This window comes from Monodon monoceros, unplaced genomic scaffold, assembly GCF_005190385.1.
Source record: "Monodon monoceros isolate NGI ecotype Baffin Bay Population unplaced genomic scaffold, NGI_Narwhal_1 Super_Scaffold_3, whole genome shotgun sequence".
Classification (NCBI taxonomy): Eukaryota; Metazoa; Chordata; class Mammalia; order Artiodactyla; family Monodontidae; genus Monodon; species Monodon monoceros.
The window spans coordinates 8,666,144-8,680,494 of record NW_021703780.1 but is presented as its reverse complement, the minus strand read 5'-3'; the positions used below and the strand labels follow the sequence as shown (position 1 = coordinate 8,680,494).

General features: G+C 44.9%; 2 protein-coding genes across 4 annotated transcripts in view; both read right to left on the bottom strand.

The window, feature by feature from the left end:
- LOC114907728 (N-acetyllactosaminide beta-1,6-N-acetylglucosaminyl-transferase) overlaps window positions 1–14,351 on the bottom strand; it is a 90,510-nt gene that overhangs the window by 46,890 nt on the left and 29,269 nt on the right. The gene's annotated exons all lie outside the window — the stretch shown is intronic.
- Window positions 5,145–14,262, bottom strand: LOC114907729 (N-acetyllactosaminide beta-1,6-N-acetylglucosaminyl-transferase-like). The gene has a single exon (XM_029243555.1). The coding sequence runs from the start codon at window positions 10,734–10,736 to the stop codon at window positions 9,771–9,773; it is 966 nt and encodes a 321-aa protein (XP_029099388.1). The 5' UTR covers window positions 10,737–14,262; the 3' UTR covers window positions 5,145–9,770.

Here is a 14,351-nt window from a genome sequence, read left to right as displayed (position 1 = left end):
GTTTTTCTGGAGTGTTCCTTTCAGGGAAGGCAGCCATGGGAATTGATTAATCAGTGATATCGATGTGATTTTCAACAGGGATATGCAACCATCCAACGTGCCACGTTGAGATGTTTGTATTGAATAATTCAATAAGCTATTGAAAAATGTCACTGAAGCTTTTGGAATTGAGAAGTTATTCTTAGAAGAAAAATATGTCGAGGGTTAGAATGTTTTGAAGAGGGCGACTTGGGCCAGAGAGACCACATGGATGGGTCTAACAATCTACTTGAGAGATGGGCAGGATGGGCTGGAGTTAGAGCAGTAATGACCGGAACCGGTCGGTGATACTCCCTGGAAACCTATCACACACACAATGTACAGAATGTGCTGATCAGGTGTTGGGGATTGGAAGAGGAGATGTCGGCTGACATGGAGGACAGCAGTGCCTGTCCCAGAGGTTCTGGAGAAGGGGGTTTCTGGTGAGTAGGGCAATGGAAGTGGGGGCACCTGAGCAGGTGCCAGTGGGGCCCTCAGGAAGAGATGCCCAAAGGCCTGGGAGGAACGCAGAGAGGGCCTGGGAGCACGATGCAGGGTCATGATTCATCAGGACAGGAATGGTGATGAGCCTGGAGGCCAGTGACATCACCAAGGGAGAGAGAACAGCAAGGGCCAAAAAGCAAACTGGGGAAAAGACTCGCAGGGGTTGTTTACTGAAAACTTCACTCTCCCTAGTTCTGCATTTCACTGAGAACAGTGGCTCTAAAATCAGCTATTACCCAAGTCTCAATTCAGTAGTTGGTAACCGAGAAATGAGAAGAACAGAATCCATTTAAATATAAGTTTCCAAAGAGGGATTATAAGAGCATTTGCCCTTTAACACTTTTGGCAACACATGGTAGCTTTTTCTTAATGTTGAAGTTATTGCTCAAAGTTCTGTGACTTTGAGTCACATACAAAAGTATTGTCCAAAGACTGCTGGCTTCAGATAATCGTCTCTTCGTGGCACTTTTACCCTATCTGCCTTTTCTGAGTACAAACAACTTTTAGAAAAGAGTGATTCTAGGGACTTCCCTGTTGGCACAGTGGCACAGTGGTTAAGAATCCGCCTGCCAATGCAGGGGACACGGGTTCGAGCCCTGGTTCAGGAAGATCCTACATGCTGCGGAGCAACTAAGCCCATGCGCCACAACTACTGAGCCTGTGCTCTAGAGCCCGTGCTCCACAACAAGAGAAGCCACCGCAATGAGAAGCCCACGCGCTGCAACGAAGAGTAGCCCCCATTCACCTCAACTAGAGAAAGCCCATGTTAAGCAACGAAGGCCCAACACAGCCAAAAATAAATAAATAAGTTTATTTTTTTTAAAAAAAAGAGCGATTCTATACATTGAATTGAGGATGGGGGCAGAACACCAGATTAGAAATAGGATGATCTGAATTTGTGCCCATACTTTGCCAATTACTAGCCAATCAATAAATCCAACAAACATTTAGAGAAGGTATATATCCTACTGGGAGATTAGGTTACAAAGCCAGTATGTACAGGGATGACAGCATACAGTCAAAATTCCTCTGGAGAAATCCTTTGGGAATATGCCGTGTTAAGATGACACAGAGTCTCTCCCTAATTCCAATGCTGACCATTTTCCTTTTAATCTTGGTCCAGATGGTGGTTTCTTCTTACGAGCACCATATGAAGTTAATTTGAGCTGAGGGGCCATGTTATGAGATGCACACTGTATCTTTAAGATTCGTGAGCATGGGAACCAAGACCCATCATGGGAATGCAGAATCCACCTCATGCTTACTGTGGACCCCAGACTCATTGGGTGGAACGGAGGGCGGTGGAGGGATGGCCATTTAGACTTACATACACTGTGAGTGTGCACGTGTGTACGTGTGTGTGTGTGTGAGAGAGAGAGAGAGAGAGAGAGAGAGAGAGAGAGAAAACAGTTGAGTTTGTGCAAGTGGAATGACACCAAGGAGCCAGGGCTCCATTGCTCGTGTGCCAGGCGTTGTGCTAGGAATGAGGAAGAAGAAATTAGCAGGTGCTGCTGCCACCCCTGCAGGTCAGTCTAGAAGGTCACTAGGAGCACAAACACAGCATTGCAGACTAACTGGAGTACAGTGTGATACAGGGGCATGGAGTCCACAGGAGCGAGAATTAGGAAAGGCTCTTTAGAGAATATGACTCTAAGCCGAATCTTCAAAGAAATGCACATGCCAGTCAGAGGAGGGAGAGGGAGGAAGAGCGTTCTAGAGCATTCTGGAGGGGAGCTGGCATGAGTCGAGGCGGGGAGGCTGAAAGTGGCACATTTGAGACCCACGAGTTGTCTGGTACAGCTGGTGTGCGGTATGGGATGGGGGGCGGAGCACAGGGCGAGAAGGTGCTGCAGAGGTCAAGGGGCCACACTGCAATGAGCTCCCTTCCAGCAAAGGGGTTTTAGGACGTGAGGCTGTATGTGACGGGGATGCACAGGACGTTTCTAAGGAGAGAGACGTGATCATGAGACCGACGCACATTTTTATCGAGCTCATTCTGTCACTATGGAGGATGGATTAAAGCAGGCTGAGAATGGAGTCAGGGAAAGTAGTTAGAAAGAAATCAGGCTACTGTAGGAGAGAGAGGAAGAGAGAGAGGGATGGCGGCACCAGCCATGGAAAGGAGGCCAAAAGCCAGATCCCGGTACCTGGCAGGATCACTAACCGTTTACCCGGTACCTGGCAGGAGCCGAGCCCTTGCACACATCCCCTTGCGTCTTCGGCCCACAACCCTATGAACCGGGTGCTGCCAGGTCAAGGCATCCCCGCGACCGTCACACGAGGGCCTCACCCACGTCACGCCAGGTCCAGCCCTCACCCCCGCCCCCTTGGCTGCTTTTCTGGCTCCTGAACACATGGAGCCCTTGCTCACCTCAGGCCCTTTGCAACCTTTCATCCCTCTGCCTGGGACCTCCTTCTTGTTCCGATGGCTTGTTCTCATTTTGGAGGTGCAGTTCATGTGCTACTTTCACTAAGAAGTAGGTCCCTTCCTGCGTCAGCCTGCTTGTCTCCTTCATAGCACTTAGAATCTCTAATTATCTTATCTGTCTACTTTTTACTGCCTGTCTCCTCCTTCTAGAATACTCCATGAGAGTAGGGGCCTTATTTGTCTTATTCACTATTATATACTTATTCACTATTATTTCTCAGTACCCAGCACAGTGTCTAAGTGCTTAATAAATATTTACTGGGGTAGGGGGAGGGATAAATTAGGAGTTTGAGATTAACATAGACACACGACTATATATAAAATAGACAACCAACAAGGACCTACTGTATAGCCCAGGGAACTATACTCAATATTTCGTAATAACATATAAGGGAAAATAATCTGAAAAAGAATATAGAGATATATATATTCATATATATATACGTATATATGTATATATATATGAATCATTGTAAATCAACTATATTTCAATAAAAAATAAAATAAAATAAATTTATTGAATGAATATCCATTTTACAGATGAAGAAAATAATAACAGTAAGAACAATAAAAACTAACACTCAAAATATGGGCTGGGCACTGGTCAAACTCATCTAAACCTCACAGATTTGATGTAAATATCATTATTTCTCCCATTTTATAGATGAAGAAACGGAGGCTCCCACATTTAGGTAACTTGTCCAAAGTCACAAAGCTTGTAAATGGCAGAGCAGAGATTCAAATTCAGGCAGTCTGGCTCCAGGGTCGAGCTTTCAACATCTATGCTACACGGCTACTCTAAGACTGGGCTTTCCAGTCGTCGGGTCACAAGGCTGGCGATGGAGGAGCTAGGATTCCAACCTGGTCCTTTCGACTCTGGAAACCAAGCTCCAGGGCTGGAGGGATGGGGGTGGTGAGAACTGAGGAGAGAGAAGCCGGCCGGCAGGTCTAAGCTAACAGAGGGCGGTGTTGATTGAGGGGCACACAAAGGCGAGCCTGGGTTGAGTTCTGAGCGTGTAGAATCCCAGGTGCCCACTGCACTCTCCCCTTTACTGTGCTTCCAGCTTTTGGAGCAGGACACGTCACTCAGCCCCTCTGATCCCATCCTCACACTTGTAAAATGTGAATTTAGATACCGACCCAACAGGATTCTTGCGACGATTAAACTGAGATAATGCAGACCCGTGGGCAGATGTTCGTAAACATTACTCTCCTGATCTTTTCTGTACCTTCGGCTCGCACGGAAAAGCCAATGTTTTCAGGAAAATGGGCTAAGTATCCAGATGACATAAGGAACAAGAGAGAAAATTCCTGGGTGGGTCCAATTATATAATCATTCCCCAAGCTTAATGAGACTTAGAATTAGCTAAGTTTCATCTTCTGAACACTTGCTGTTATTGCAATAATCAAATGGAGAATTCATAAAACTAGGTTCAATTTAGTCTAAGCTTACCACATAAATCTTACCTCTGCTTCCCCCTACTTCCCCCTAGATGTTTATTTTCATTCTTTTTTTTTTCTTCTTTTTTTTTGGCTGCGCTGCGCGGCTTGCGGGATCTCAGTTCTCTGAACAGGGATCGAACCTGGGCCCCAGCAGTGAAAGCGCTGAGTCCTAACCACTGGATGGCCAGGGAATTCCCTCTTTTCATTCTTATTTCTTGCTAGGTGTATGCAATATTTGTCTTTGGACAAGCCACTTATCTTAATCTTAAATTTCTCATCTGCAAAATGGGAACAACAGTCCTCCCCTTAATAGAATTCTGATAAGAATTAAAGGAGATAATGTGTTAGAAATTCCTTTGCAAACTAAGTACTATCCAAATATAATAATTATTATTAAAAAGAAATACAAAGGTATATTTGTATAAAATTATCAACTTTATATTAATAATTATTTATTGATATACTTATTATTTATATATATAAATAAAATATAATTTTATTTAAAATGTTTTTATGACGGACTTCCCCGGTGGTGCAGTGGTTAAGAGTCCGCCTGCTAATGCAGGGGATACGGGTTTGATCCCTGGTCCAGGAAGATCCCACATGCCGCAGAACAACTAAGCCCGTGTGCCACAACTACTGAGCCGTGCACCACAACTACTGAAGCCCGCGCACCTAGAGCCCATGCTCTGCTACAAGAGAAGCCACTGCAATGAGAGGCCTGTGCACCACAACAAAGAGTAGCCCCCGCTCGCCGCAACTAGAGAAAGCCCGCGCGCAGCAACGAAGACCCAACACAGCCAAGAATAAATAAATTTATTTTAAAGAATAAATAAATTAATTTAAAAAAATAAATAAAATGTTTGTATGAGGGAAGAGAAGTATGCTTATTGAGATCATGCCTTTTCCACAATGGTAATTTAATTAGTCTTCTCCAAGTTATAATTGCCCAAGTGCTGAAAACTGTATACCTCATTATATCTTGTCCTTCTAATCGAGGTGGAGATGCTCACTGAAACCCCCCTGCCTGCAGGACCCGGAACCACCTTGCAGTGGGCGTGTGCTTTTGTCTGGCAGGCATCACGGGCGAAGAACCATCCTTCACCATAGCCTGCCCTGAACTTTTAGCTCGAGGGTGAAAAAGTGACCCAAGAGAAGCTGGTCAGCATTCTTCCTGCCCCTGGTTTGTTTAGGGATAGGGATTTGGACTGAGCAGGACCAATCTGACGACTTCCCTGAGCTGTTGCTGGAACTATGAGGAAAAAAAAACCTTTCTTTTCTCTTGGGAGTGCCGGCTGTGAGAAGCAAGCAGCTGGAGCTACTTCTGGGCCTCTCTGACACCACGTGGGGAGGACCAAACTGAATAAAGTCAACCCAGTGACAGGCAGACAGACAGACAGATAGAGTGACCAGTTCAGACCAAACTGGGACTTCCCTGGCTTTAGCATGGAAGGTCCCATGCCCAAGACCCCCCTCAGACCTGGGCACACAGGGATGGTTGGTCACTTCACAGAGACAGAGTCCCGCATATACCATTCCAAGCCTTGATCCAGCTTTACTCGGAGGCCCTCCTTGGGCACCTCAATTCTATGACCCAGTAAGTTCTGGGGTCTGTTTAAGCAACTTTGAGTTGTGTTTCTGTCACATGCAACTCAAAGAGTCATAACACATGCCCAAAGAATGTCCACATATAAGGCACAAAGTTAAAAAAGCAAAAGAAATCAAAGTAGGAAACAAGCTATTTTTAGCATTGAAACATGAGGAAATGTGATCATGTGGTCCTTTCTGAAGTTGAGGTAATTTATTTGACAAAGGGGCTCCGGAAAAAAAAAAAAAAAAGAAGTATACAAAATGGAAAAAAGAAGAGGCAAATGAAAACATTCTTATGGAACAAAAACCTCATGGCATGAGAAAGGTCAGAGAAACACATGAGCAAAAATCCAAAAGAACAAGCTTAGGCAGCGAGGGGAAAAACGGAGCTGAAGTCAAAGCATGGAGCAGTTTTGCCTTTTCTTTAGAGACAGACCCACCATAAAGTGGGACAAGAAGACAAGTGAGCCACGGAAGTGGACTGTGAAAAAACTGGACCAGCAGAGGCTTCTGCAGATCCTCAACAATTCCACAAGACTTAAAGCAAAACATCTCAATGGTCTCTGGCACTCCGCCCTGGGGCAGGTAGGCCAAAGCAAATGCTATGGGAATAATAATATGGGAGCTTTTCTTAAGGTGACATACAGCAGTGATTACAAAGACTGGAGAAGTTGGAAAACCTCAGCGTGCACCAGAATTCGTACAGCGTGCATATGACAGAGCCGCATGCCAACCCTAACCCTAACCCTCAAGCGCTATAGGATGAGTGAGAGAAATTTGCGCTCCAGAAGGGTTTCCTTTGAGAATATGGCCAGAAGGGAGAAATCTAGACAACCCATCTGTACACAGCCACACAGGATGGAATGATAACCACTCTTTCTGGCCTTCCCTGAAGAAGGATGTGAGACTGGGGCCCCCAAGGGACATGGCCCGGCACCATTTCTATATCTAATGCAGTTTGGAAAAAACTTAAGTGTTGAAAACCAAGAGAGAAGTCATTTTCTCAATAGAAAGACAACATAAAAAAAAAAAAAAAAACCATGTGAAGATATGTGATTTAGTCTTACCTCTATGAGTATATTTTCTATTGAGTCTCTATTTATTTATTTATTTGCTGTGCAGCAAGGCATGTGGGATCTCACTTCCCCAATCAGGGATCAAACCCACACCTCCTGCAGTGGAGGCACGGAGTCCAATCCACTGGACCGCCAAGGAATTCCCGAGTCTCACTGATTTTAAACTATTCTCATTTTGTTGTCTGATTATCACCTAGTAACAGGGTACCAATCAGGTTCTTGGTCTTGGTCCTCTTGTGGGTGTTTCAGGGAGCCTGATATGACTGTGCAGGGTCTTTCTAACACAAACACTTTAATTTAGGATGTTTAGGATAAAAACAGAAAGGAACTTTGAGGGAGGCAAGGAACTGCACCATCTGAACTCGCACATTTGCAAAAATGTTTACGCTGTATTTACCGAAGGACTTTTCCCCTTAAAACATGACACTGAAAACAGAAGACGTGATACGGTAAAAGGTGGTCTGGTAATAAAGAACCAGATTCACGCACCAAATCCTAACTCACAAAGAGCGCTCAAGTGGAAAACCACTGGAGGGACTGGAGCATGTGACTGAATTCTGCATCGCCTTTGAAGGTGGGGAGGTCCATCACTGGGGCTAGAGCATGTGATGGCTTGTTTTCTTTAAATCACTTGTAATTCAGGAAGGGCCCACCTACAAGCAGGATAGCTTCCTGCTTGCTCCCTGAACCAGGATGCCATCTGGAATGTAACAGAGGAAGGAGGCAAGACCCTAGGAAATGTCACGTTATTCTGAAAAACATCCCTTGCAGAATCAGACCACTGAGGTTCTCTCAGCGGAGCTCTCATCTCCGATTTCCTACAGGGGTAATGAAAGGCATTTGCCAAGGCTAAGGGGCAACAAGATTGTTGGCGTCTAGACTCACCTCTATGAGTATACTTTCTATTGAGTCTCACTTTACTTATTTATAAATAAAGGCATTTTGGCCTTTCTACAAATTCTCAACAGCTGCCTGCTAGGTGTTTATGTGCTTCTGGGTATTGTGTCCTCTGCAAAGAAAGGCATATGTAGGAACGAAGAGGATCTTGCCTCCTGGGGCCCTTAGTTTGTAGCTGGGGTGATTGGAGATTCCAAGAGGCTATTTATATGGGGTGATACTGTCACTGAGAGAGGGTAGAAGCCAGCGAGTCACCCCACAAACCTACAGCAAAAATGGTCTTGTCTCCTGCCTCATCTATTTCACCAGGGCTGGAAAGGAGAAGGGGGTAAGGAAAAAAAAATGGGGGGTAAGAGATTATTTTTCCTCAATTTTGTTAAATTGATTTGACATTGATAAGACTGACCATGCTTCTGCAAACCAAACAGACATTTAACACTAACACAAACCCATGTTTTTCTCTTTTTAAGAAACGACAATTCAGGCTTTGGTGAAGTTACGAACTGCCTTCATTTTAGTACGATACCTATGGAACCACGAGGCTAGTATCGAATCTTCATAAATCCTAAGGGAATAGTGAAAATAGAAAGGGAATAAATATTTAAATATGAAAATCTGCCTCTAATTACCTAGTGCTCACCGATTAGATGCCAATGATGGAAACAACAGATAAAAGGTGAAAAGATGGCCATAGGAAGAGGGAGGTCAAGAAAGAGAGCTTGCACAGTGCGAGAGCAAGCCCTGTTCACCAGGCCAGTCACCCTGGGATTCAGAGACCAAACACGGTATTTTCCAGAGAACGCTGGCATGTTTATCGCCCAGCAGGCCCCACCCTGCAGCCTGAGAGCACCTACGTGTTTCCAACTTGGCAACCCCCCAAAAACCAGAACAATGATTGCTTTTCTCCTGCTATAATAATGCTGTCGAGTTCATCAGAGATCCATTTTGTACTTTTCATTGAGTCCAAAGCACGCTGTTTCCTTCAGAAGAAACCCTATCATGTTTTATATAGTTTTAAAAATAACTGATTTGGTCCGTTAGTACAGATAGAACTGTTCTGATGAGAAAGGAAGGAGCTTCTCCTGGAATCTCATTATTTATCTGAAGTTAAAATATATATATTTTTAAAACTTCACACCTGTGGTATAGTACATGCATGAGTCTAAGTATTTCTCTGCTCACGGGGTCTTAGGGAGACAGCTGTGGTGCCATAGTAATGTCTCATGCTTTGCCACTCATTCATTCATTCATTTTTATTGAGCATGTGCTATGTGTTCTACTCATGGAAGATACAGCAGTTAACAAGATAGAAAATGACCCAACTTCACCGAGCTAATACAGAGGAGGCCAAGAACAAATCCATGCAAGTAAGCAGATAGGATATTCCAGGTGATAATAAACTCTTTGAAGGAAAAAGGTGGGGTGGTCAGCTCAGCTTCTCTGAGCTGATGACCTTTGGCTGATAAGAGGGAGCCTGTGAAGGTCTGGGGGTAGGCAGGGGAGTGGCCAAGGCAATGGCCCTGGGGTTACAGCAAGTGTGACAAATTTGGGGGAAAGAAAGAACACCAGTGGGGATGGAGAACCATAATACCGATTGTGGTTAAAGATTTAATAAGATGATGAATGCAAAAGAACACGATGAACTGCAAAGCAATGCCACTAAAAGGTATTATTTGGCTTGGTCAGAGTACTGTATTCTAAAGAACATCATTCTTTAGATGTTTAGAGTTTATAAAGGATGCAGGTGAAAACTATATATTTCAGTTTTCATCTTCTACTTCTAATAAAAAGGAGCTGGCTCTCGAAAAGCCCTTTCAAGTATGGCACGTTGCCTTCACGTGAAATAGGAAATCCCACATACCTGGAATCCTATTAAGCGTCACCCAGAAATGTTCATCCGGGCTGAAGGTGTCTTTGGACCACTGGAGCAAGTCAAGAGCCCGTGGGTCATGGAGAACAAAGTTGGTAAACTCTCTTGACAGGGCAACGTAGGCAGAACCGAAGTAAATGGTGAGATTGTGGGGAGGAGGCGGTTTCAGTGCTGTGGTTCTTATCACATAGGAAAGCTCTTTGCCCAGGTGCTCTCGGTGGACATATTTAGTCCGTCCAATTGCGTGAGCTGGAGGCAGCACCCCTGGGGTTATGTTTTTCCCTTTAAATCCTTTCAGATACTGAACTATCTCCCTGTTGGTTTTCAGGGGGAAATCTTGCCCACAGGTGTTGATGGCGTACTTCCACGGAACCTCCAAGGCTGCAAGATCCTTGATGCAGTGCAGGTCAGCCTGGAGCCTGGAGATCCCACCATAGACCACGGGTTCCATCTTGGAAGCCAGAAAAGCATTCGGGAAGCAGCTCAGTAATTGCTCCACTGCATCTTTAAATTCAACTGTCGCTTTCTCATCCACGTGAACACAGTAGATATTCTGAGGCATGTAAATAGCTCTGAAGAGCCTTGCAAAGGTGTCGAAATTGTGATGGATGACCATGATATATGCCAAAGGAAATTCTGCTTCTTCTTTAGATAACGGCGCCGTGATGTAGTGGCTTTGAGCCAGGTATTCCTTGCAAGAAGACGTCTCATAGATCGTGAGTTTGTTTCTCCAGAGGAAAGGTGTTTTGCCTCTGATAAAGGATATGCAAACTTGACTCAGCATCAAAGTGTCCGAGTTATTTAGCCTCTGGAAGCCTTGCTCGCCCCCAAAATTGAACACATAGAACACGATAAAAATGATTACACAAGAGACAGAAACTATAAAGAGGTAACGCATCAATGAAGGCATGCCTCCAAGAGGAGATTTCAAAGACCGTCAAAATCTAAGTCCTCTCCCAAACTTACTTTTTTCTCTGAGTTCTTATTTTGGTGCATACTCCAGTAATTCGTGCCCTGAAGGAGACACTGTGAATTCATCCGGTTTCATCCCGGGAATCCAGCGGCTGGCGCACTCCCCATGCTGATAGAGCTACTGATCCCGCCTCGTTCTCTGCCTTTCAAACCGCCTTTGTCTACATCCCGGTAGCAGGTTGCTTAAGCCCAGCCTTTTTCCCTCCCTCTGCCTCCCTGCTCCCAACGGCTGGCTGTTTCACTAAAACTGTGGTTTTAGTCTCCTTTTCCCCTGCAGATTTAGTTTCTCAGATCTCTTTTGCTTCATTTCGGAAGGTTCCCCCCCCCCCTTGTTACTGTCATTCAGGGAATTAATACAGTAAGAACGAAAGTTGAAATGATGCGTTCTGGCAGGCGTGCCGTTTCCTGCTACTCATCCGACAGGCTGCGGCACTCCCCCGCCCCCGGCGCTCCCCCCACCCCCTTGTTGCTCATGGCGATGAGCCACAGCCTGGTCCCTCGACTCTTCGAGCACACTCCACGGGGTATAATGTTGCCTCCGTTCTCAAATATGCCGCTTTAGTGAAAAAATGACTGAAGTGACGAGAATGAAAATTTTTTAAAAACCTCATCCACCGGGCTCTTTTGTAATGCTTTCTAGCCCCGCCCTACTCTTTTTCTTTTTCTTTTTTTGGCCCTACCGCGAGGCATGCGGGATCCTAGTTCCCGGACCGAGGATTGAACCCGAAGCCCCTGCAGTGGAAGCGCGGAGTCTTAAGCACTGGGCCGCCAGGGAAGTCCTCGGCACTCTCTTTTCTAAAACAAGAGCTTACCGGGGTTCCAGTCCTAGGGGATCTGAAAGTGCAAGGCTCTGGGATCTGTGACTTTGCGATTACGTCGTGACAGCCCCTCTCCTCCCACCGTGGTGCTTATCATAAGGGTTGAAACGGAGCAGGACCCTGTGGGGTCCTCCCTGGTACAAATTCTTTCCGTGCCTCCCCGTTTCTTGTTTGTAGGAAACAGGTTTCTTTCAGGCTCCTGGACGTTCCCTGAGCTCCAAAGGGCAGGTTCAAACAGTTGCTAATCAGGGAAGGGAGGGGATGCAGAAACAAGGGAGGAACAGCCTAGAAACAATACTGCAGCCTTGGGGCAGGGTCCTGGTTCTTCCTCAAGGGATACACACAACAATATCTGAGTTCTTCTGCGGGAACTAAGGCCTCCACCCAGGTGGAGGATGGTAACTTCAGGCTGAGGGCAAGATCCCTGGAGCGCCGCCCTGCTACCTGGCCACCAGCCAATCAGAACAAAGTCACAAGCCCTGTAGCCCTCACCCCAAATTTTGCCCATTAAATACTCCCCCCAAAACCGTCGGGGTTTTAGAAAACGAGCCACCCATCCTCTTTGTATTGGCATCTTTACAATAAATGCTGCACTTTCCTTCACCACAACCCAGTGTCATTAGATTGGCCTTACTGCCCGCCGGCGAGCGGCCCCGAGTTTGATTTGGTAGCAGGATGTTGGGGTCCAATGAACAAATGCCAAGCTACATCCCCTGATTTAGATGAGACCTTAAAACTTCACCGGAAAGCACTCGAATCCTGGCACAAATGATGTTCGGATAAGGGCACCTAGAGCGCATTCAGGTTTTCACTACCCAGAGAACATCACCTAATACTCAGAGAAGTGCTTTATACCTGCCAGGTTAAGCCTGTCAAATCACCTAGGAAACGAATGTTGTTTGCCCCTATTTGTAAATAGCAGAGTTTTGGCTGAAGAGCATGAAGCTCTTTAACTTACAAGGTTCTCATCTTCCACCTTTTATTTTTCCAACCAGCTTTTTTTTAATACAGATCAACATATTTTATTTATGATGGCTTCTAACATACCCATACAACTACTTCATGCCTTCCCGTTTCACCTTCCCTTTGAGGTGAACGTAACCCCTCTGAGCCTCCATCCTGTAGCAGTAACTCACTGTCGGAGACTGAACACCCACCCCCCACCCCTCACCCCCCGCATGAAGAAAAAACGTCCTTTAATGCCCTTTCTCTCCTCCTTTTTGAAAAGTATCTACCCTGCTATTAATGAAATTAATAGAACAATATGCTTATTTCTTGTTTTCAGCAGAGGTATGAAAACCAGCGCTAAGCCCCTGCACTTCAGCTGAATGACACATCACCTCCTGAACCACGGTAGGTTTTCATTCTAGCTTTTATTACTCCTATTTTTCATTATTCCAGCTTGTACATTATTTTTCTCTCTCCCTTACTAAATTCTCCTCATTCTCTAAGACCCATCACAAATAAACTCTACATAGAACCCACCTTTGGCTTTTTATGCAAAGTGGAAAAAAGTAAATGGAGCCCTTATCTGGACAGAGCAGATCAATCTAATTCTTAGTGTTCCCATGGAGCAGAGCAAAGAGAATGACTCTGAAAATATGATAATGAATGATAATGGTAAATGATACGAAAATGAATGATAATGGAAAATTCAATCCCAACCTTCCTTTTTTTCCCAAATAATACCTTTAAATATCAGGTTATAGTCTATCCTATTTCAACACAACAGAGAGTAATTTCAGTATCTCGTTTGGCAAAGACTTTTTGGCCTAGAGTGAATATTAAAATATTTTAAATATTTGCAGTTTGACAAAGTGTTCGGATACATGACAATGAGGCCAGCAGAGTCGGTTTACATTATTATTTCCAACTGGCCAACAACAAGGGGTTCAGATTTATACAGGCTTAGGCACTGACATTAATAACGTTGCTATATTGAGAAATACAGACATTAGCCAGATTAGGAACTTTCATCCTATTTGTTTGGTATTCAATCCGTTATTTAAAACAGCACTGTTTGAGTGTTGAAAATGTGGCTCTTTTTCCTGTCTGCCCTTTTGGCTGTCCTTGGGTATTGAAAAATGCCTACAGGAGAACTTTTTTAAAAACCACTTGTAAGAGGGGAAGGCCGTTACCTGTTCCCTTTCCTTCCTAATAGGCCACGTGACCTGCTTTTCCAGCACAGACACGAGGCATTTTTTTGCTGCTGAGACTGAACAGCTCAGCCTTCCCTACCTGCTCGTGACTGCAGGTCAGCACAAGACTGACGCACCTTTGGCTCACTTTGGAAGCAGTTATTCCCGAACTAGACGATTAATCAGGCTAGACATGTTTACCCTCTCCGGGCCGCCTTAAAAGCTTGCTCTTTCTTCCATTCAGAAGCCTTTATTGTTTTTTACATCATTTAATAATTTTTCCGGGAAACCTCCTACACTGATGGTGGGAACGTAAGTTGGTGCAGCCACTGTGCAGAACAGTACGCAAGGTTCTTAAACAACTAAAAATAGAGTTACCATATGATCTGTAACCCCACTCTTGGGCAGATATCTGGAAAAGACAAAACCTCTAATTTGAAAAGGTACATGTACCCCAGTGTTCATAGCAGCACTATTTACAATAGCCAAGACATGGAAGCAACCTAAATGTCCATTGACAGAGGAATGGTTAAAGAAGATGTGGTATACACACACACACACACACACACACACACACACACACACACACACACACAC